Source organism: Portunus trituberculatus, chromosome 50 (genome assembly GCF_017591435.1).
Source record: "Portunus trituberculatus isolate SZX2019 chromosome 50, ASM1759143v1, whole genome shotgun sequence".
Lineage (NCBI taxonomy): Eukaryota > Metazoa > Arthropoda > Malacostraca > Decapoda > Portunidae > Portunus > Portunus trituberculatus.
Window position 1 is genome coordinate 20,856,175 of NC_059304.1, and position 24,255 is coordinate 20,880,429.

Here is a 24,255-nt window from a genome sequence, read left to right on the forward strand (position 1 = left end):
CAAGAGTAGAGATGTGAAATTTCCAGTTTAGATTTTTAGTGAAGGATAGACCGAGTGTGTTTAATGTAGAGGAGAGGGAAGTTGAGTGTTATTGAAGAAGAGAGGATAGTTGTCTGGAAGGTTATGTCGAGTAGATAGTTGTAGAAATTGAGTTTTTGAGGCATTGAACAAAACCAGGTTTCTCTGCCCCAATCAGAAACAAGTGAAAGATCAGAAGTTAGGCGTCCTATAGCATCTCGCCTTGAGTCATTTAATTGTTGTTGGGTTGGGCGTCTGTTGAACGCTGTTGAATAATGCAGGGTGGTATCATCAGCATAGGAGTGGATAGGGCATTGAGTCAGATTTAGGAGATCATTGATGAATAATAGAAAGAGAGTGGGTGATAGGACAGAACCCTGTGGAACACCACTGTTGATAGTTTTAGGGAAGAACAGTGACCGTCTACTACAGCAGCAATAGAACGATCGGAAAGGAAACTGGAGATGAAGGTACAGAGAGAAGGATAGAATCCGTAGGAGGGTAGTTTAGAAATTAAAGATTTGTGCCAGACTCTATCGAAGGCTTTCGATATGTCAAGGCCGACAGCAAAGGTTTCACCGAAGTCCCTAAAGAGGATGACCAAGATTCAGTTAGGAAAGTAAGAAGATCACCAGTAGATCTGCCTTTACGGAAACCATACTGGCAATCAGAGAGAAGGTTGTGAGCTGATAGATGCCTCATTATCTTCCTATTAAGGATAGACTCAAAGGCTTTAGAAAGGCAGGAAATCAAAGCTATAGGGCGGTAGTTAGAAGGATTGGAGTGGTCACCTTTTTAGGGACAGGTTGAATGTGAGCAAACTTCCAGCAAGAAGGATAAATAGAAGTAGAGAGACACAGATGAAAGAGTTTGACCAGGCAGTGAGCGAGTTCGGAAGCACAGTTTTGAGAACAACAGGAGGGACTCCATCCGGACCGTAAGCCTTCCGAGAATCAAGGCCAGAGAGGGCCAGGAAAACGTCTTTATAAAGAATTTTAATTTTAGGGATGAAGTAGTCAGAGGGTGGAGGAGTAGGAGGAATATGCCCAGAATCATCCAAAGTTGAGTTGGTAGCAAAGGTTTGAGCGAAGAGTTCAGCTTTAGAAAAGAAGAGACAGCTGTAGAGCCATCTGGATGAAGTAAAGGAGGGAAAGACGAAGAAGTAAAGTTGTTAGAGATATTATTGGCTAGATGCCAGAAATCTCGAGAGGAGTTAGAATTGGAAAGACTTTGACATTTTCTATTGATGAAAGAGTTTTTAGTAAGTTGGAGAATAGATTTGGCATGATTACGGGCAGAAATATATAGGGCATGAGTTTCAGCAGTTGGATGGCTACGGAACCGTTTGTGAGCCGCCTCTCTATCATTGACAGCACGAGAACAAGCAGAGTTAAACCAAGGCTTTTTAGCTTTAGGGTTAGAGAAAGTATGAGGAATGTATAGCTCCATGCCAGAGATAATCACCTCTGTTATGCGCTCGGCACAAAGAGAAGGATCTCTGACATGAAAACAATAATCATCCCAAGGAAATCAGAATAGTACTGCCTTAGTTCCTCCCACTTAGCAGAGTTAAAATGCCAGAAGCACCTCCGCTTAGGCGGGTCCTGAGGCTGCACTGGAGTGATAGAACTGGTAACGGAAATTAGATTGTGGTCGGAGGAGCCCAACGGAGAGGAAAGTTTAACAGAGTAAGCAGAAGGGTTGGAGGTTAGGAAAAGATCAAGAATGTTGGGCGTGTCTCCAAGGCGGTCAGGAATACGGGTAGGGAACTTCACTAGCTGCTCTAGGTCATGAAGGATAGCAAAGTTGAAGGTTTGTTCACCAGGTTGGTCAGTGAAAGAAGATGAAAGCCAAAGCTGGTGGTGAACATTGAAATCCCTAAAATGGAGATCTCAGCAAAAGGAAAGTGAGATAAGATGTGCTCCACCTTGGAAGTCAAATAGTCAAAGAATTTTACATAGTCAGAGGAATTAGGTGAGAGGTATACAGCACAGATGAATTTAGTTAGAGAGTGACATTGAAGTCTTAGCCAGATGGTAGAAAATTCTGAAGATTCAAGATTGTGGGCACGAGAGCAAGTGGTGTCGTTACGCACGTATGCGCAACATCCAGCTTTGGATTGAAAATGAGGATAGAGCAAGTAGGAGGGAACAGAAAAGGGGCTGCTGTCAGTAGTCACAGACAACTGTGTTTCAGTTAGGAAGAGAAGATGAGGTTTAGTAGAGGAGAGGTGGTGTTCCACAGATTGAAAATTAGAACGAAGGCCACGAATGTTGCAGAAATTGATAGTGAAAGTATTAGATGAAGTGTCAAGACACCCAAGGTCGACAGCAGAGGGCAGTCCGACCTGGGGACATTTATGGTCCCCTCCCCAGAGGGGGACTCCGAGGCAGGGCGTGGTGAAGCCATTATTAAATTTTGATTTGAAGAGAGTGTAAAAGTGTAAGGTGTTGTAGTGTAGTGTAGGAAGTAGTAGAAGTTGTCTTTAGAGGGCAGGCTGCAGCTGCTCAATTGTATAAATGAGACCACAAAGGGAACCGGGAAGAGAGGACACGGGGAATCACTCAGTCTGCAGCACTGCCTACATCCCCGTAAGTACCTCTCCTGGAGTATTCCACCGGGCGGCAGGTGACTACTGCCTACTACTGACTACTACTACTGCTTGTGTTGTTCATGTATTAAAATTCTCCAGTTAATTTTTTTTGTTATATTTTTCTATTTTTTTCGAAGTTTTCTATTATGTTATCTATTATCTTACTTCTGTTATCGTTATCTTGCTCCTCTCGATTTTGGTGTTAGTTTGTGTTATCTGGTTTTTTTTTGTGTGTGTGTGTTATGTGTCCTGGTATCTGTTCTTTCCTTTGTTCTTGTTATCTTTTCTTTTTCTTTTTTTTCTCTTACTTTTTATCATCGCTATCTTTCTTGTCTTGATTTTTCTTTGTGTTACTTTGTGTTGTCTGTTCTTCTGTGTGTGTTATGTGTCTTGGCATGTGTTCTTTTGTTGGTTCTTGTTATCTTTTTTGTCCTTTTTGTCTTACTGTTATCATCGCTATATTTCTTGTCTTGATTTTCCTTTGTGTTACTTTGTTTTATTTGTTCTTGTATGTGTGTGTGTGTGTGTGTGTGTGTGTGTGTGTGTGTGTTCTGTGTCTCGGCATTTGTTCTTTTCTTTATTCTTGTTATTTTTTTTTTGTCTTACTTTTATTTATCATCGCTATCATTCTTGTCTTGATTTTCCTTTTGTCATTCAAGTTTGTGGCGTGACTTTGTGTTGTAGTGTTAGTTTTTTTTGTGTGTGTGTGTTTTCCCAGCATGTGACTTAGTTGATATGCAACACTTGAGCTTTCATTTGTTGCTCTTCTTGTCATTTTTTTTTCTTTCATATGTGTTGTGTTGGTTTTGTGTTTTTGTGTTTTTCCCAGTATGTGTCTTTAAGTTAATATGCAACACTCGGCTTTCATTTGTTGCTGTTTTTGTTATTTTTTGTTCTTTTATTAACATATGTTCTGGTGTTTTCTTTCATATATGTTGTGTTGATTTTTAAATGTTTTTGTTTTTTCCTAGCATGTGTCTTTAAGTTAATATGCAACACCTGAGCTTTCATTTTTTTTTTCTTTGACTAATTTGTGTTTTTTTTTTTTTTTTAATCATAGGTGTTGTACTGTTAGTTAGTTTTGTTAATATGCAACACTCGGCTTTCATTTGCTGCTTTTCTTGTATTTTTTTTCCTTTTATTAACTTGTTCTTGTGGGTTTTCCTTATCGTATGTGTTGTGGCGTTAGTTTGCTTTTGTTTTAATGTTATTTTTCCCAGTATGTGTTTTAAGTTAATACGCAACACTCGACTTTCATTTGTTGCTTTTCTTGTCTTTTTCTTCTTTTACAAACTTGTGTCCTCGTGTTTTTTTCTTCATGTGTTGTGTTGGCTTTTGTATTTATGTGTTTTTCCCAGTATGTGTCTAAGTTAATACGCAACACTGAGCTTTCATTTGCTGCTTTTATGCCCTTTGTGTGTAAATCCATTCCGTTTTTTTTTTTATTTCGTTTTCATTTCTTTTCTTCCTCTCTCTTTCTTTTTTCAGGCTTCGTTGCTAATTTCCTGTTGCTTTTCGTCTTTACAAAACGTCACACATATCACTAACTTTTTTTCCTCACTTTTCCTTTTTTTTCTGTTAGTTTATCTGTATCTCTGACTTTTGCCCACATCTCTCTCTCTCTCTCTCTGTTCACATTTATTCCTGCGATCAATTTTTTTCTTCCTCTTTCTAGCTTATATGCAAATTACCTCTTACATTTTCTTCACCCCAAAGTGCTGCGTTCGCTTTTACTCTTTCCACTGTTGTCTTTTTTTTCTTCTTGTTAAAGTTTATATCTATCTCTGACCTTTAATCTCTCTCTCTCTCTCTCTCTCTCTCTCTCTCTCTCTCTCTCTCTCTCTCTCTCTCTCTCTCTCTCTCTCTCTCTCTCTCTCTCTCTCTCTCTCTCTCTCTCTCTCTCTCTCTCTCTCTCTCTCTCTCTCTCTCTCTCTCTCTCTCTCTCTCTCTCTCTCTCTCTCTCTCTCTGCATGCCTGTTTGTTCCATGATCTTTATTTTTCATTCATGTTCACTGTTATACTATCTATTTTCATCAGTGACAATTCCTCCTCTGTTTCCTGCCCTGATTTTCCCTCCCTCCGTGCTCATTCTCACTGTCTTTCTAGCTACATTCTACATTCATCAATACTGCACATGTCTCCTCCATTATTTCCTAGTGATTGAATGTTTCCTGAACGTTTAAGTGTTTTTTTTACATTTTGCACTGGGTAACTTTTTATTGTTTTTTTTTTTACATATATACGTTTTTCTTTTTATTCTGTTTTGTGTTTGTAGATGGTTTTAATTTGCTGTTGCTGTTGTTGTTGTTGTTGTTGTTGTTGTTGTTGTTGTTGTTGTTTGATGTTGTTTCTCGTGTGTTTTTTTTTTTTTTTTAGGGTTATTTGTTTGTTATGTGTTGTGTGTGTGTTGTTTTAATATGTTGTTGTTGTTGTTGTTTTTCACTTTATTTACTTATCTATTTATTTATTTATTTATTTATTTTTCTCTTCGTTTATTCATTTCACATTTTTTTTCTTTTTCTAATTAGCGGTTTATTATTTATTGTGTGTTATTTCAATATTTTCTTCTTTTCTCTCAGTCAGTCGGTCAGTTAGTCAGTTAGTTCAGTCAGTCAGTCAGTCAGTCAGTTAGTTATTCAGTCAGTCAGTTATTCAGTCAGTCAGTCAATCAGTGAGTCAGTTAATTAGTCAGTCAAACAGTCAGTCAGTCAGTGAGTCATAATTCTCTTTCCCTCTTCCTTTGATCGTTTATGTTCATTATTTTTATCTTTATTTTTGTTTTTTATTTATTTTCAGTCATTGGTTTATGAGTAATTGTGTAATTGGTGTTGGTGTGCGAGTTTACATCCTCCTCCTGGCTTAGTTAATGGCTTTTTCCACCACCATCACCACCACCATCACCACCACCACCACCATCACTGCTACTACTACTTCTACTACTACTACTACTACTACTACTACTACTACTACTACTACTACTACTACTATCACCATCACCACTACCACCACCATTATAGTTGTAGTTAATGTTGTTGTTGTTGTTGTTGTTGTTGCGAAATTGTCTAGTGGACGAGGAGGCATCCCGTGTGAGATTAATGACCGAGGAAGAGGAGGAGGAGGAGGAGGAGGAGGAGGAGGAGGGTGGAGGAAACATCTGGCAGTTTTCCTTCCGTCTTTTTCCCTCCAAAATCTCTTCTCGAAACTCGCTTGATTTCACCAGTAAGATTTATACAAGAAATTTATTTATGTTGCGTGTGGCGGAGTGAGCCAGAAGAGGGATTTTACTCTCTCTCTCTCTCTCTCTCTCTCTCTCTCTCTCTCTCTCTCTCTCTCTCTCTCTCTCTCTCTCTCTCTCGTTAGTTATTACTTTTTCTCTCATTTTTGTCTATTTTTATAATCTATTATGTTTGTAGTACTTATTGTGATTTTTTTTATTATATATTTGTTTGTTTTTTACCTATTGTTCTTTGATAAGTGAAGAAAAGTGTGTGTGTGTGTGTGTGTGTGTGTGTGTGTGTGTGTGTGTGTGTGTGTGTGTGTGTGTGTGTGTCGATCAGTTTAGCTCTTAAAATCCTTCTCTACCTAAAGAAAAGAAATGAAAAGTAGATTGAGAAACAAATACAAAGGAAGAACAATGTTAGTGGAAAGACTTGAACAGACAGACATGTAGAGAGACAGACAGACAGACAGACAGACAGACAGACAGAAGTGGGGAGGTAAGCAGGCAAAACAGACAGAGGTAAAGAAAGATACACACACACACACACACACACACACATTATCTGACTCACCACCACCACCACTACCCTCACCACCACACAGAGAGAAAAAGAAAGAAAGAAAGAAAGAGATAGAAGAAGAGAGGATTGAGAAAAAGAAGAAAATAGAAGTTCTGTGCAAAATACTGATTGTAGAAAAATGACGTGCTCGATAAGATAAGAAAATTGAAAGGCTTGGAATAACGAAATGCTCTTGTTATCTTTGATTTCCTGTTTGTTTATTGAGTGGAATTAGCATTTTGAAAAGGCACACAGAGAAAAAACAAGAGAAAGAAATTAAATAAAATAAGATGACAAAAAAATAATGGTTGCGTGCCGGATATGAGAGAGAGAGAGAGAGAGAGACAGACAGACAGACAGACAGACAAAGAAAGAATAAAAAAAATTACTGTAAAAAATATTTGAAAACACGTTGAATATAAAAGGAAGACTTCAGAAAATGATATGAGAGTTGTGGCAAGCTTTTCATCTTTTTGCTTTGTGTATTGATGACTCGTGTAGCTCATCAATACTTCCCGGGACTAAATAAAAAGATGTGTGACTTTTGCCTGCATCCCTTGTTCTTGTTTCCCATTGGTTGTGTCCTGGGAAAGTAAAATAAACTGAAAACAAGACGAAATGAAATAAATAGTGGAAAATATTATTGATTTCTCTCTGTCTCTCTATTCTTTATCTATTTTTTATTTATTTATCTATTTATCTGTTTATCATCCCCAGTAAAATGAATTGATAGTGAAAAAAAGGAAAACTATACGAAATTAAATAAATAGTGGAAATATTAGTGACTTCTCTCTATCTCTCTGTTTGTATTTCTTTTATCTATTTACTTGTCTATCTATCTGTTTGCCATCTCCAATAAAAGAGTGAGATCATGCTTCGTCTTTTAACAGTTTCTTTAGACTTATTCATATTTGCATCTCTCTTTATTTAGTTATTTAAGAAGAAAACAAAGAAAAATGAGGGAATGATATGTTTCTTTCACTCATTTCTTATTTATTTCCGTTATCAATTGCAGAGAGAGAGAGAGAGAGAGAGAGAGAGAGAGAGAGATTAATGTGATGCTTTTAACTGGCTTTTATTCACTTACCTATTCATTTGCTTTCACGAACCATACATACGTGTAATCCATGAATTGTTGCAGAGAGAGAGAGAGAGAGAGAGCAACATTTTAGTAACTTCACGCAAAAAATTACAGATCTTGTCGAGGTTTCACACTTTCTTTAGTATTTCTATGTACTCTCTCTCTCTCTCTCTCTCTCTCTCTCTCTCTCTCTCTCTCTCTCTCTCTCTCTCTCTCTCTCTCTCTCTCTCTCTCTCTCTGTCTGTGTGCGTGTGTGTGTGTGTGTGTGTGTGTGTGTGTGTGTGTGTGTGTGTGTGTGTGTGTGTGTGTGTGTGTGTGTGTGTGTGTGTATGAGGAAAATACGAGAACTGAATAATAATGAGGAATGTATACTTCTTCAACCTCCTCCTCCTCCTCCTCTTCCTCCTCTTTTTCTTTTTCTTCTTCATCTTTTTCTTGCTCATGTTCATCTTGTTTTTTTTTGTTTTGTTGTTGTTGTTGTTGTTCTTCTTCTTCTTCTTCCTTTTTTCTTCTTTTTTTTTCTTTCCCATTATCGTTTTCCTCCTCCTCCTCCTCCTCCTCTTCTCCTCCTCCTCCTCCTCCTCCTCCTCCTCCTCCTCCTCCTCCTCCTCCTCCTCCTCCTTCTCCTCCTCCTCCTCCTTTTAGACTTGCATGAAGCGAGCAGACTCAGGGAAGCAGAAGAAAAGAAGAAATAAAAAATAGAGGAAGGCAGAAAGAAGCAATCATAATAGCAATAGCAATAGCGCCAGTAATAACCTTGAATGCACACTTTTTACACACCGTCTGCCACGAATTCTGCATCTCTCCTTCTTTCCTCCCTTCCAGATACCCTGCCCTGCCAGCGAGATAAGGCCACACACCCTGCCACCATGTCCTCTGCAAGCACTCTGCACACACTCTGCCAATAACCTTCTTCTTTCTTCCCCCTTCCAGATACCCTGCCCTGCCAGCGAGATAAGGCCACACCCTGCCACCATGTCCTCTGCAAGCACTCTGCAGACACTCTGCCAATAAACTCTTTCTTTCCTCCCCTTCCAGACACCCTGCCCTGCCAGCGAGATAAGGCCACACACTCTGCCACCAAGTCCTCTGCAAGCACTCGACAAGGTCACACACTCTGCCAATAACTTCTCTAAGGCCTTGCAAACCGATATCTCTCTGCAAGCCACGCCAGACCCTGCCACAAAGCATCCCCTTCATACCCTACCAGGAAGACACAAAACAGCTCATCTCTGCCAGCAAGCCCTGCTAACCCTGCCAAATTCACTATCAAAAAGTCGTGTCAGTTGGGACTTAATTATCAACACCCTGTCACCAGCACCCTGTCACCAGCACATCTAGACAGCCTCAGCAACGTCGCTTCTTATTGAGTCCCCTGTCAAGTTGGCTACAAGTCAGTTACTAGTAAGAGACAAGGCAAGTTACGAATCACCCACAACAACGCACGTCAAATCTCCACGTTACTTGGGTCACCGCCAGTCAACCCACAGCGTCACATCGCATCACAGGCCCGTCACGGATCAACACACGCGTCACTATCTGATACGCCCCGTCACAACCTTGTCTAACAGTATTCCAGGCCGCTGCATCACGCCACATTGATTCTAAGATCACTTCAGGTCTTCTCATTGTGTCTCAGTCCGTAACAAGAAGTAGCAGCTCGTCACAGCCTGTTTTAGACCACTTGGAGACATCACAGCCCACAGCAAGCTTATTACACGCCACACCCAATCCCAGCCTGACTTAGTTCCATATTCAGAAACACTTTGTTCACTCACCACGACTATTCTCCAAGGCCACAGAGGTGATTAGCGGGGTTTGCAAGAGTGTTTCTCCAGTTTATAATATAGAAATCTTGTCACTCTGCCTCTAGAACCGTGAAAACGCCTTAAGAGGTAAATTTTGATAAAGTCTTTTGAAATAGCGGAGGTAAAGCACAGAAAAGGTTGAGAATACGAGCCTTAGTCCCCAAAACAAGGGCATTGCAGGTGGAATACAAGCAATCAAGCATTCTTAATCCAATGTGACCACCAACAGCATATCCTATCCTCTCTTAACCCCAGAGCAAGATCACCACAGCCTTGCAGCGTTCAGAAGACCACCACAGTCTATCCCACCTTGTCTTATCCCTAAAAGAAGCCCAACACAGCCTCTCAATCCAGCAACAAACTGACACAGCCTCCTTTCTACGTGAGCAAATATCAACAGTCCATTCCAGCTTGCCACAGCCGTATGATAAAACCACCACAGCAACCTTGTCCTATCCGTAAAAGAAGCCCAACACAGCCTCTCAATCCAGCAACAAATTAACACAGCCTCCTTTCGATGCGAGCAAATATCAACAGCCTATTCCAGCATCCCACAACCATAAAATCAAGGCCAAAACAGCTTTTCTCAGCTTAAAACTAGAAAATCACAACCCGTTTCAATCTGTCACAACCCAGCACTGCCCATCCCAGCCTCTCAGAACCCCAGGACAAGCAAACCACAGTCTCTCAGCCGCACTTCAACGCCACCACAGCAAGACACGACGTACCACAGGCCATCTACTATCGACATCCCATCTCAGCTTGTCTCAGTCTGTCACAAGGCACCCTCAGCCCATCCCAGCCCGCCACACCCCGCAGCAATGTCTCCCGTGGGTGCAGGCGGGCCTCAGGTGGCGGCTGGGTCCCTGTTGGTGGCGTGTCTCGTGGCCCTCGCATCCCCAGTGCATCTCCAGGGTAAGTATTGATTGAGTAAATGATATTGCGCTGTCTTGAGCCTCATTTCCATATTGATTTCTTGATTGTGTGTGTGTGTGTGTGTGTGTGTGAGGGGAGAAGAGAGTTTTATTGGAGTGTGTTTGTGTGTTTTCTTTTTTTCTTTCTAGTTTATCTCTTCTCATCTTCTCCTTTTCCTTCATTTTCTTCTTTTTTTTTTCCTCTCCTCATTTTCTTGATTGTGTGTGTGTGAGGGAAGCAAGTTTTGTGTGTGTGTGTGTGTGTGTGTGTGTGTGTGTGTGTGTGTGTGTGTGTGTGTGTGTGTGTGTTTTCTTTCTTTTCCTTCTAGTTTTATCTCTTCTCATCTCCTTTTCCTTCATCCTCTCTTTTTTCTCCTCATTCGGCTCCCCCTTGCCTCCTTCTTCTCTTATCTTCCCTTCTCTTGTCTCTTCTTATTCTCTTTTTGCATTATTTTTCCGTTTTGTAATAGTGTCCCTAATATTTGAGGGAAATATGTGTGTGTGTGTGTGTGTGTGTGTGTGTGTGTGTGTGTGTGTGTGTGTGTGTGTGTGCAATCAGCATTTTTGTTCGTTGTTATCTTTTCTCTCTCTCTCTCTCTCTCTCTCTCTCTCTCTCTCTCTCTCTCTCTCTCTCTCTCTCTCTCTCTCTCTCTCTCTCTCTCTCTCTCTCTCTCTCATGTTGTTGCTTTCTTTCTTTTATTCGTCCATTTCTAAACAGCTGCTTTACATTACTGGCTGCCTCATGACTGTCTCTCTCTCTCTCTCTCTCTCTCTCTCTCTCTCTCTCTCTCTCTCTCTCTCTCTCTCTCTCTCTCTCTCTCTCTCTCTCTCTCTTTATTCTTCTTTCTTTCTATTTCTCTTTTTATATATTTTCTTCCTCTTTCTCCCTCTTTCCCCTTTTTCCTCTTCCTCTCTCTCTCTCTCTCTCTCTCTCTCTTTATTTTCTTTCTTTTCATCTTGCTTTTCATCTTGCTTTTCTTTTTTTTACTTTTTCATTGTTTTTTAAGTGTTGTTTATGTTTCGTGTTTTTGTTTTTATCTTTCTTTCTTTTATCTGTTCTCTTTATTCTCCCTTTTCTTTATTTTTTTTATGTTTATTTCTTTTCCTGTTTCTTCTTTTTTTTCGTCATCATCATCATCATCATCATCATCATTTTGTTATTGTTATGTTTTTTTTGTTATTTCTATTATCATTATCGTCTTTTTCTTCGTCTTTCTATTCTTCTTTTTATTCCTCCTCTTATTCCTCCTCCTCTTCCTCCTCTTCTTCCTCCTCTTCTTCCTTCTCCTCTTCCTCTTTATCCTCTTCCTCCTCCTCTTCCTCCTCCTCCTCAACAAACAGCCTAGTAAGGACCTCAGGGTATGTTGCTCTTTATCTTCCTTTGTATTCCTCCTTCCTCCTCCTCCTCCTCCTCCTCCTCCTCCTCCTCCTCCTCCTCCTCTTCTTCTTCTTCTTCTTCTTCTTCTTCTTCCTCCTCCTCCTCCTCCTCCTCCTCTCTTCTTCTTCCTCCTCCTCCTCCTCCTCCTCCTCCTCCTCCTCCTCCTCCTCCTCCTCCTCCTCCCAATAACGGCGGCAGTGACACGTGAAACTCGAGTAATTCTGGGTTGGAGCGCTTTCCCTTTTACTAGAAGTCAAATATATTCTCTCTCTCTCTCTCTCTCTCTCTCTCTCTCTCACGGCAATGGGAATGAAAGACACTGCAGCATTTAGTGAAGGGAAACAGAGACGGACATCTTTTACACGCTCACACCTTTGAAACTGAGAGAGAGAGAGAGAGAGAGAGAGAGAGAGAGAGAGAGAGAGAGAGAGAGTGTTTCTTTCCTCTTCCCTAAAATTAATAAGTATGGAATGGCAATAATGATGTGAAATGAAAGCGAATCCAAACTTTTATCTTCTTTTTCCTTTTTTTCTTTATTTTGTTCATTTTCTTTTCTTTTTCTTTTCATCTCGTTTTTTCTTTTTTTTCTTTTCTTTTCGTCTTTGGTGTTTTTTTTATTTTTGTTTTTTCTTTCTTTTTTTCTTTTCTTTTCATTTTTGGTTTTTTTTTGTTTTATTTTTCCCTTTATTTTTCTTTTCTTTTCATCTTTTTTCTGTTGTTTCTTCCATTTTCTTTTCTTTTTGTATCATTTTCTCAATTTTTTCTTGTTTTCCCAATTTGTCTTTCACTTCTTTGTCTTTTCTTTTTTTTTTTTTTAGCTTCGTTTTACTATTTTCTGTCTTCACTTCTTTTATTTTCCTTCTTCCCTCTCTTTTTTCCCTTCTCTCTCTCTCTCTCTCTCTCTCTCTCTCTCTCTCTCTCTCTCTCTCTCTCTCTCTCTCTCTCTCTCTCTCTCTCTCTCTCTCTCTCTCTCTCTCTATCTATCTATCTATCTATCTATCTTTCTCAATTCAGTGTATTAATTAATCTCTCTGTTCTGTGTGTGTGTGTGTGTGTGTGTGTGTGTGTGTGTGTGTGTGTGTATGTGTGTGTGTGTGTGTGTGTGTGTGTGTGTGTGTGTGTGTGTGTGTGTGTGCAATCTTCAATTAATCGCATACTGTACAATCAAATTTCATTCCTATGCACACGCTACCACTATCTTCACCTCTCTCTTATTCTCCTCTTTTTTCTTCTTTCCTGTCTCTCTCTCTCTCTCTCTCTCTCTCTCTCTCTCTCTCTCTCTCTCTCTCTCTCTCTCTCTCTCTCTCTCTCTCTCTCTCTCTCTCTCTCTCTCTCTCTCTCTCTCTCTCTCTCTCTCTCTCTCTTTCTCTCTCTCTCTTCCTCTGTCTGTTTCCATCCGTCTCTCCTTCCCCTTCCTCTCTTACTTCCTTCCTCTGTACCCTTTGCTTTATCGGCGCGCTAGAAGAGAGATGAGGAGGGAAGAGGAGAAGGAAGAGTACAAAGAGTGAGAGAGTGAGAGAGTGAGAGAGTAAGATGTATGATTGTATAAGACAGGGAGTGACTGGTATCTCGTTTTACTTCCTCTCGTTTATTGGTGTTTCTTATTCTCTCTCTCTCTCTCTCTCTCTCTCTCTCTCTCTCTCTCTCTCTCTCTCTCTCTCTCTCTCATTTTTTTGCATTTATTTGTTTTTTTTCGTTCATTTTTTGCCTCCTTTTCTTTATTTCATGTATGTTTCTTTTCTTTTATTTGATTTCTCTCCTTCCTTCTTTCTTTCACTTTCATTCACTTCTTCATTTCTTTTTTCTTCTTTTTTTTTTACTCCTTTTCCTTTTATTCTCGTGACCACTCCTCTCTACCTCCTTCTATCTATCCATTTTCTTTTTATCTATCCATCCATTCACACATTCATCCACTTATCAACACGTCTATCTCTTACGTTACCTGTGATCTCCTTACCTACACTCACTACTCTCACTCACTCACTCACTCACTCACTCACTCACTCACTCACTCTGTCACTAACACACACACTCTCTCACTAACACATACACACACTTACTCTCTCACTCACTCACTCACTCTCTCACTAACACACACACACCGCTCTATTGCTGCTGTGGTAGACGGCTACTGTTCTTCTCCTAAACCTATTAATAGTGGTGTTCCTCAGGGTTCTGTCCTGTCACCCACTCTCTTTCTGTTATTCATTAATGACCTTCTTAACCAAACTTCTTGCCCTATCCACTCCTACGCTGATGATACCACGTTCTTTCAGAGACGTCCAACCCTTCAGGAAATCAATAGATCACGCGGGGACGCCACGGAACGCCTGACTTCCGATCTTTCTAAGATTTCCGATTGGAGCAGAGAAAATCTAGTAGTTTTCAATGCCTCAAAAACTCAATTCCTCCATCTATCAACTCGACACAACCTTCCAGACAACTATCCCTCTTCTTCAATGACACTCAACTGTCTCCTCTTCCACAATGAATATCCTCGGTCTGTCCTTTGCTCATAATCTTAACTGGAAACTTCACATCTCATCTCTTGCTAAAACAGCTTCTATGAAATTAGGTGTTCTGAGGCGTCTCCGACAGTTTTCTCGCCCCTCCAACTGCTTACTCTGTATAAGGGCCTTATCCGTCCCTGTATGGAGTACTCTTCGCATGTTTGGGGGTTCCAGTCACACAGCTTTGCTTGATAGGGTGGAATCGAAAGCTCTTCGTCTCATCAACTCCCCTCCTCTGACTAACTGTCTTCAGTCTCTTTCTCACCGCCGAAATGTTGCATCCCTTTCTATATTTTATCGCTATTTTCATGGTAACTGTTCTACTGATCTTGCTAACTGCATGCCTCCCTCCTCCTGCGGCCACGCTGCACAAGGCTTTCTTCTTCCTCTCATCCCTATTCTGTCCAACTCTCTAATGCAAGAGTTAACCAGTACGCTCAATCATTCATCCCTTTCACTGGTAAACTCTGGAACTCCCTCCCTGCATCTGTATTTCCGAATTCCTACAACTTGTCTTCTTTTAAGAGGGAGGTATCGAGGCATTTGCTCCCCTAATTCTGGCTGACGGTTTTGGCACATTTTGAAGTCTTTGGAGAGCCAGCGCTCAAGTGGGCCTTTTTCTAACTTTCTTTTTTTTTTTTTTTTGCCGTTGGCTGGGCCTCTTCCCTGCGTAAAAAAAAATAAAATAAAATAAAACACTCACTCACTCACTCACTCACTCACTTATCAACACATCTATCTCTTGCGTTACCTGTGATCTCCTTACCTACACTCACACTCTCACTCACTCACTCACTCACTCACTCACTCACTCACTCACTCACTCACTCTGTCACGCACACACACTCTTCACTAACACATGCACACACTTACTCTCTCACTCACTCACTCACTCACTCACTTTCTCACACACACACTCTCTCTCACTCACTCACTCACTCACTCACTCACTCACTCACTCATACACCTGCAGCGGCTGACGAAGAGGAAGAAGGAGAGAGAATATAAGGCGGAGTAAAGTCGAAGAGAAGGAGGAGATAGAAAAGGAGGAAGAGAAAAATAAAATCGGTAATGGTTGTGGAAGGAATGAAGAAAGAAGGGGAATAAGAGAGAGAGAGAGAGAGAGAGAGAGAGAGAGAGAGAGAGAGAGAGAGAGAGAGAGAGAGTTACAAAATGTGAATAAAATCGAAACTATACATTCTCTCTCTCTCTCTCTCTCTCTCTCTCTCTCTCTCTCTCTCTCTCTCTCTCTCTCTCGAACGAACGAACGAACGAACGAACGAACGAACGAACGAACGAACGAATCCTCCTCCTCCTCCTCCTCCTCCTCTATTATCCTTCGTGTCTCCTTTCTAATCCCTTGCGCCCTTTTGAATTTGCATTTCCCATTGTTTCGCTTCGTTTTTGCAATGTCACCTCGCTTTTCACCAAGAGGAGGAGGAAGGAGGAAGGAGGAGGAGGAGGAGGAGGAGGAGGAGGAAGAAGAGGAGGAGGAGGAGGAGGAAAGATTACATTGCCTTATTTTCATTCTTTTATATTTCGTCATTTTATTCTCTTCTTCTTCTCCAGTATCATTACTTATTTGTTAAAGCTTCCCTCACGTTCATGATACGCGTGCCGTCGTCCTCTCGTTCTTATCTCCTCTCTCTCATCCATTAACCTCAATCCTTCATTCCCTTAGTGGCCTCCTTCTCCTCCTCTTCCTCCTCCTCTTCCTCATCTTCTTCCTCTTTCTGCACTCCGCCTCTTATTCAGCGCATTATCTTTCCCTCTTGATGTTATTGCATTTTTTGTTATCCTGTTTCCCCTGTTTTATTCATCTTTGTCGCGTCTGTTCCTCCTCCTCTTCCTCTTCCTCTTCCTCTTCTCCTCCTCCTCCTCCTCCTCCTCCTCCTCCTCCTTTACCTCTGTGCCTTCGTGTTTCTCCACCTTTCGTCCATTACAGGATGCCTCCCAAATTTCGGATTTTGTGTGTGTGTGTGTGTGTGTGTGTGTGTGTGTGTGTGTGTGTGTGTGTGTGTGTGTGTGTGTGTGTGTGTGTGTGTGTGTGTGTGTGATGTAGTGGTTGTAGTATTATTGGACTCGAAAAAGCTCGAAAGAAGAAGAAGAAGAAGAAGAAGAAGAAGAGGAGGAGGAGGAGAAAAAAAAAAGAGGAAGACGATTAAGTTAAAGAGGAAGGAGAAGAGGAACATTAAACTCGAATGATTGAAACTACTACTGGAACCACCACCACCACCACCACCACCACCACCACCACCACCACCACCTCCTGCTCCTACTGCTCCTCCTATCGCTACACGTATCTTTATTGGGGCCAATCCTCCATTAGAGACCGCAGCGTAACAGATTAAAACGTTCTGGTGAGGCTGTGGGAAAACGCTGTTGGAAATTTGATAACAGTCGAATGGGAAAGAGAAAAAGATCTCCATGCGCCGTTCGCCCATTTCAATGCTGTTATTTTGGATAATACTGTGTCCGCTAATGGGAGGAGAGGGAGGAGGAACAGGAGGAAGAATAAGTGTTAGTAATGGGTGAGGGGGGTGAGAGGAAAGGACTCGGGGGACAGGGAGCGTGGGTGGATAGATAAGAGGGGAGACAATTGTGGATGTAAGTGGGTGAAATGTTACTGTTTAGAGTGTAGAAGCAAGAAGAAGAGGAGGAGGAGGAGGAATACAAAGGAATACAAAGGAAGACAAACAGCAACAGACCCTTAGGTCCTTACTAGGCTGTTTGTGAAAACTATCTACTAACTACCAGTGGTAGAGACAGGACAGCAAAGCAGAAGGCTCCTCCCCACCCGCCCCTCCCTCCAGCCGAGGCTGGCAGGAAAAAAAAGGCGAAACCATGTGATATTAAAAAATCACATGGAATTTTAGTAGAGAGTGAAAAGGAAATGTGTAATCTACGTCTGACTACTTGTGTTTGTGGGGGAAAGTGTTAACGCTTGGTGAATGTCATGTGGTGTGTGCATTGTGTACGTGGATGCACAGTGTGTATGTCGAATGGGTGGTGCGGCAGCCTTGCCTGGCGCTTTCTAGGGAGGCAGCAGTCAATCAGGCCCCAGCTCCGTTCAATCCACTGAGATAGCATACTTTCCCTGTAGGGACTCCGTACGCTGATAACCCCTTGCAACATTGATCCCTGGTACTTAGTTCCCGATGATGATCAATGGTTGACAAGGCCCTCTCCAAACACAGCCCGTCACAGGTCGAGAGTAGTAGTAGTGACCGTTTACTCTGGGCTATCTGTGCGTGTATGCAGTGTAGTGTAGTATGTATGTAAACACAGTGTGGAGTCAAAAAGGTGGTGCGGCAGCCTTGCCTGGCGCTTTCAAGAGAGGCAGCAGTCAATCAGGCCCCAGCTCCGTACAACCACTGTAAAAGTGCACTTCCCTTTAAAGGGCGCCGCACACTGTATGGTTACCCCCTGCAGCGGTGACCCTGGTACCTTAAATCCCGATGATGGTCACCTACTGTCAGGGCTCTTGACTATCCACAGCCCTTCACAGATCGAGAGTAAAAGTAGTGACCGTTCACTCCGGGCTATCTGTGTCATGTATGGAGGGTGAGAGTAATTTAAACTAACGGGCAATTTAATTCACGATCAGAGGCCCGGGAGATAAAAGAAAAAGCGCAAATTATTCGGAAATGAATAGCGACAACCGGGGATTACATTCAAAGTATTTATCGAGGCGAACTTTGAACGTTTCGATAGTACCTGAGTTGACAACATTTGATGGCAGACCATTCCATATATTGACTATGCGATTAAAGAAAAAGTGTTTGACTTCATTTGTTACAAAACGCTTACCAACAATTTTGAAACCATTGCTTCTGGTGACATTTGACTGGTCGACTGATACGTATTTTTGAATATTCATATTTGCAAACCCATTAAAAATTTTGAAAAGCATGATAAGGTCGCCTCTTACTCTCCGTTTCTCAAGAGAAAATAAATCTAATTCCTTTAGGCGTTCCTCGTAGGATTTGTTCCGCAACCTTGGGATCATTTTTGTTAATCTGCGTTGTATTTTTTCTAATTTTTCAATATCTTTTTTGTAATACGGTGAGGAGGAGGAGGAGAAGGAGGAGAAGGAGAAGTGACGTATCAGTGAAAATGTTAATGGAGAGAGGAAGTTAATGTTAATGGGATAGATGGAAGAAAGAAAAGAGGTTACTTGGAAGAGAAGAAGAGAGAGAGAGAGAGAGAGAGAGAGAGAGAGAGAGAGAGAGAGAGAGAGAGAGAGAGAGAAGGAGAGGAAGGTAGAAATGAGGAAAGGAAGGAGAGGACGGGATTATTAAAGGAAGAGAAGGAGGAAAGAGGGTAGAGGAGGAGGAGGAGGAGGAGGAGGAGGAGGAGGAGGAGGAGGAGGAGGAGGAGGAGGAGGAGGAGGAGGAGGAGGAGGAGGAGGAGGAGGAGGAGGAGAAGGAGGAGGAGGAGGAGGAGGAGGTAGAGGATGTTTAAAAAGAATTTTTGATGGTAGGAATTTAAGTGTGGAGGAGGAGGGGAGGAGGAGGAGGAGAGAGAGAAAGAGAGAGGAGGACAGCTGATGCGGGAGGGATAGGAGGGAAGAAAGAGGGGAGAGAGAGAGAGAGAGAGAGAGAGAGAGAGAGAGAGAGAGAGAGAGAGAGAGAGAGAGAGAGATAATCAGCTGTTTCCAAGGAGCAAAGGGGAAAAAAAGACAGAAATAGAGTAAAAGGAGAAAAAATAGAAAATGAATGGAAGAGAAAGAGAGGAAGGAAAAAAGTAAGCAGAAAAAAAAGTAAATGGGAGAGAAAAAGGAGGAAAAATAGGAGATGAATGGAAAAGAAAGAGGAAAGAAGAGAAAGGTAAATGGAAACAAAAGAGAGAGGAGATGGAAAAGAGATGAGAATATATGAAAAGAGGAAAATGAGGAAAAGAAAGAAGAAAAGAGCCTAAGAGGAAAAGAGGAGAGGAGAAGAAAGAAAGTGAGGAAAAAATAAAAGGAGAAGAAATAGAGAAAATGAGAGAGGAAGAGTATAGAGGAGGAGGGGAGGTAAAAGGAGAGGGGAGGGTGAGAGAGGGGAGAGGAGGAAAAACAAGTGGGAGGAAAATGTGTAGTAGACAGATTTTCCTACTGAGTGAGAGAGAGAGAGAGAGAGAGAGAGAGAGAGAGGTGGGTGGACGAGATTTGTAACTTTTATCAGGCTGATTTTCTCTCTCTCTCTCTCTCTCTCTCTCTCTCTCTCTCTCTCTCTCTCTCTCTCTCTCAAGCGTGACATTCGATAATTCTGATTGAGATTCTACGTCTACGACACACAGACAGAGAGAGAGAGAGAGAGAGAGAGAGAGAGAGAGAGAGAGAGAGAGAGAGAGAGAGAGAGAGAGAGAGAGAGAGAGAGAGAGAGAGAGAGCGCTTCGATGCCAGTGTTTAGTTGATTGGAGCAGGAGCAGATGGAGGAGGAGGAGGAAGAAGAAGAAGAAGAAGAAGAAGAAGAAGAAGAAGAAGAAGAAGAAGAAGAAGAAAAGAAGAAAAAGAAAAAAAAGAAGAAAAAAAAAAGAAGAAGAAGAAGAAGAAGAAAAAAAGAGGAAGAAGAAGAGAAAGGCGAGGAAGGGAAGAAAAGAGAAGAGGGAGAAGAGGAAGAACAAAGGTTGAAGAAGATGTTAGGGAAGATGAAGAAGGGGAATTAAAGAGAGAAAGAGGAAAGGACGAGAAGAAAGAGGAAATTTAGGTAAGATGAAGAGGAAAAAAAAGGAAAGGTAAGGACAGAGATAAGGAGAAGATGGATGGACAGATTGGTCAAGAGGAATACAAAGGAATACAAAGGAAAGCCAAACAGCAACAGACCTGTTGGTCCTTTCGAGGTAACTACTTCTAAGGAGAGACAGGGAGGAGGAGGCTGGCATGGAAAATAGCCGAAAAGTACCATGCAGTATGGAAAAAACTGACATGGAATTTTCACAGGAAAGGAGGAGGAGGAGGAGGAGGAGGAGGAGGAGGAGGAGGAGGAGGACCGAAAGACATGGGATTTGGTAGAAGAGGGAAGAAGTCGAGGAAGAAGAGGAGGAGGGTGAAGAAGGAAGAGCAGAAGACAGAGGAAATCAAAGAGGAAGAGAAGGAAGACAAGAAGACACATAAGAAGAAAGAAAAAAAAAGAAACGAAGAAGGAGGAGGAGGAAAAGGTGGAGGAGGAGGAGGAGGAGGAGGAGCAGGAAGAAGAAGAAGAAGAAAAAAGAAGAAGAAGAAGAAGAAGAGAGTGGAAAGAAAAGAAAAGTTTGAGAGAGAGAGAAAGAGAGAGAGAGAGAAATGAAAACAGAAGACAGAAAATTTAATAGAAAAGAAGAGAAGAAGAAGAAGAAGAGAGAACAAGGAGAGAGGAAAAACAAATGAAAAACAGAAGAAAGAAGAAACAGTGTAAAAAATAAATAAGAAAAAATCTTTTACAAGAAAAGAGAAAAAGAAGGAAGAGAAATAAAGAAGAGAGAGAGAAACAGAAAACAATAACACAGCGGAAAAATTCAAAAAAAGAAGAAGAAGAAATAGAAAGAAAAAGAAAAAGAAAAAAAAAAGAAAAGAAAAGAAAAAATGAATTAGAAAAGAAACAAGCAAGAAAAAGAAAAGCATGATAAAAGAGACACAAGAAAGAAGAGAAAAGAGGAAAAGAAATGGAGAAGAGGAAAAAAGAAATGAAAAAAAAGGAAAAATCAAGAAAACACAGAACAACAGGAAAACATGGTAAAGGACACACAGGAAAGAGGAGAAAAGAGGAAAAAAATGAAGAAGAGGAAAAAAAGGAAATGAAAAAGAAAAAAGAAAATCAAGGAAACACATACTAACAGGAAAACATGATAAAGAAGACACAGGAAAGAAGAGAAAAGAAGAAAGGAAAAAGGAAGAGGGAGAAGAAGAAAAAAAAAACACACAAAAAGACAACAACCAGGAAAAACACAACAGGAAAACATAATAAAAGAGAAGAAAAAGAAGAACAAGAAGAACAAGAACAAGAAGAAGAAGAGGAAAGAGGAAAAAGGAGAACAATCAGAAACACCAAAAGAAGAAGAAAAGAAGAAGAAGAAGAAGAAGAAGAAGAAGAAGAAGAAGAAGGAGAAGAAGAAGAAGAAAAAGAAGAAGAAGAAGAAGAAGAAGAAGAAGAAGAAGAAGAAGAAGAAGAAGAAGAAGAAGAAGAAGAAGAAGAAGAAGAAAAAGAAGAAGAAGAAGAAGAAGAAGAAGAAGAAGAAGAAGAAGAAGAAGAAGAAGAAGAAGAAGAAGAAGAAGAAGAAGAAGAAGAAGAAGAAGAAGAAGAAGAAGAAGAAGAAGAAGAAGAAGAAGAAGAAGAAGGAGAACATGAAAAAAACAAGAAGAGGAAAGAGGAAAATAAGAGGAAAACAATCATAACTATCAGCAAGAAGAAGAAGAAGAAGAAGAAGAAGAAGAGGAAGAGGAAGAAGGAGAAGAAAAAAAAGAAGAACATGAACAAAAACAAGAAGAGGAAAGAGGAAAACAACAGGAAAACAATAATAACCATCAGCATGAAGAAAAGAAGAAGAAGAAGAAGAAGAAGAAATAATCATAACAAGAACAAGAAGAAAAAAACAGGAAAAAAGAGAACAACCACAACCAAGAAGAAACAGGAAATATAAGAGGAAAGAGGAAAAACAAGAAGAACAATCATAACCATTAGCCTTGCCTCCCTCATCTCCCTTCTCCTGTACCAGCTGGCGATGAGACAAGACGTAAAGTGTACCAGGCTGCGATTCCCTTCAGGGTAATACAGTGTTTGCGTGCCTGATCGAGTTAGGGGTGCCTTGGATTAACGCTGAAGCCGCACAGGGGAAGGGAAAGAGTGAGGGGAAAGAGGGGAAATTGTTCTGTATAGTTGTATGTGTGTGTGTGTGTGTGTGTGTGTGTGTGTGTGTGTGTGTGTGTGTGTGTGGACGTGTGTAGGTCGGTCTCTCTCTCTCTCTCTCTCTCTCTCTCTCTCTCTCTCTCTCTCTCTCTCTCTCTCTCTCTCTCAGTCGTTTTCCTCTTTTTCTTGTATCTGTTTTCCTGTTCTTATTCTCCTTTCTTCCTTCTTCCTCTTCTTTATTTTATCTCCTCGTTCTCCTCCTCCTCCTACTGCTGCTATTATTATCCTACTTCTTTCACCTCTTTTCATTTCTTCTGCTTCTTCCTTCAATTCCAACTCCTCCTCCTCCTCCTCCTCCTCTTTTCTTCCTCTTCCTCTTCCTGTTCTTTTCCCCTCTTTTCCTCTTTTCCTTTTTCCTTCCTCGTACCAATACCTTAATTCTCTTCACCTTCCCTTCTTTCCATCTTCCTCCTCTTCTCTCAAATTCTAACTCCTCCTCCTCCTCCTCCTCCTCCTCCTCCTCCTCCTCCTCCTCCTCCTCCTCCTTCTGCTTTGCTGTCCTGTCTTTACCACTGGTAGTTAGTAGATAGTCTCCACAAACAGCCTAGGAAGGACCTAAGGATCTGTTGCTGTTTGTCTTCCTTTGTATTCCTCCTTTTCCTCTTTTTACTCCATTTCCTTTTCCCTTCTCATGCTCCTAGCATATTTCTCTCACCTCTTTCCTCTCCTCTTCCTCGATCTCCTCCCAATCCCAACTCCTCCTCCTCCTTCTCTTCCTCTTCCTCCTCCTCTACCTTCCTCCTCTACCTCCTTTTCCTCTTTTCCTTCTCCCTCTTCATACTACTATCCTTCTCCTCCTTCTCCCTACAATTCCAGCTTCTCATCCTCCTCTTCCTGTTCTTTTTCCTCCCTTTCCTCTTTTCCTCCATTTCCTCTTCCCTCGATCCTCCCTGTGTGCAACTAATAAATCTTCCCATTGAGCACCACTGGGTCTTATTCTGTGCTTCCTCCTCGCCCATTCACCTTTCAACAAGACCATTACAGTTTTTGCTCCTTCAATTCATTTACTTCTTTCTCGTGAATGTGTGTGACTGTGTGTGTGTGTGTGTGTGTGTGTGTGTGTGTGTGTGTGTGTGTGTGTGTGTGTGTGTGTGTGTGTCTTTCTCTCTCTCTCATTCCAGTTTAAGCTAAAATTCAAGGCCTCATCTGCATAAAATTATTCTTGTCAGTCTTTTTCTCTCTTAAATTCACCACGTTTTCCATCATTAAAACTCTTGTCTGGTTGTCTGTATGTCTGTGTGTCTGTGTGTGTGTGTGTGTGTGTGTGTGTCTCTGTGTGTCTGTATGTCTATCTGTCTGTTTGTGTGTCTGTGTGTCTGTCTGTCTGTATGTCTGCTTGTGTGTCTGAGTCTGTCTTTCTGGCTGTGTGTCCGTGTGTGTGTCTGTCTGTGTGTCCGTCTGTGTGTCTGTCTGTGTGTGTCTTTGTGTCTGTGTGTCTGTCTGTGTGTCTGTTTGTCTGTCTGTGTCTCTGCCTCTGTTCTGTCTGTCTATCTGTTTGTTTGTTTTTACTGTTTGTCTGTCGGTGTATATGTTAGCAGGTTGTATTCTCTCTCTCTCTCTCTCTCTCTCTCTCTCTCTCTCTCTCTCTCTCTCTCTCTCTCTCTCTCTCTCTCTCTCTCTCCCCCACATCTATCCATCATTTTCCTTCGATTTTTGTGGCATTTTCATTTTTAATCTTCCTTTTCTCTCTACATTCACTTCATTTTTTTTATTTTCTTCTTTATTATTTATTTTTTCACTCTTTTTTTTGGTGTTGGTAGGTGTGTATGTTCTGTATTTCCCTATTTTTTCCTTTTTTCCTTCTTCTTTTCAGTATTTTCTCTCCCTCATATCTGTTCTGTCACTCTCTCACTGCATACTCAACATACATACACAGTGTTGTTGTAGGTGTTTTGGTGTGTTTTTAAGAGTGTTTGGTGGTTTTTGAGGGATACTAAGGATGTTTTTGGGTGTTTTGGGAATTTTAAGATAAATATAAAGACAGATAGATGGATTTGGCTGACAGGGTGAAGAAATAGGTAAAGAAGGAAGGGAAGAACGAAAGAGAGAATGAAAGAAATGATGAAAAAAACGAATGAAATCAGGAAAGAAAGAAGAAAAGGAGGAAAAAGCGAGAAAACTGATAAAAGAAAGAAAATAATGGATGAAGGAAGAAGCGAAGGAAAGAAGGAAAGAAGGAACATAGGAAGGAAGGAACAGACGAAGAAACAATAGAAATCAGAAAAGAAAGAAGAAAAGGAGTAAAAGAACGAGGAAACTGATAAAAGAAGGAAAGGAATTGAGGAAGAAAGAAGTGAAGGAAAGAA

The 24,255-nt window shown here is 41.2% G+C and overlaps 1 protein-coding gene across 1 annotated transcript in view; it reads left to right on the top strand.

The window, feature by feature from the left end:
* Positions 1–24,255, top strand: part of LOC123499813 (zwei Ig domain protein zig-8-like) — a 246,594-nt gene that overhangs the window by 158,038 nt on the left and 64,301 nt on the right. Inside the window, exon 3 of the mRNA XM_045248305.1 lies at positions 8,510–10,194. Coding sequence (XP_045104240.1) covers positions 10,101–10,194 — 94 coding nt within the window. The 5' untranslated portion in view covers positions 8,510–10,100. The remainder of the gene's footprint in view (positions 1–8,509; positions 10,195–24,255) is intronic.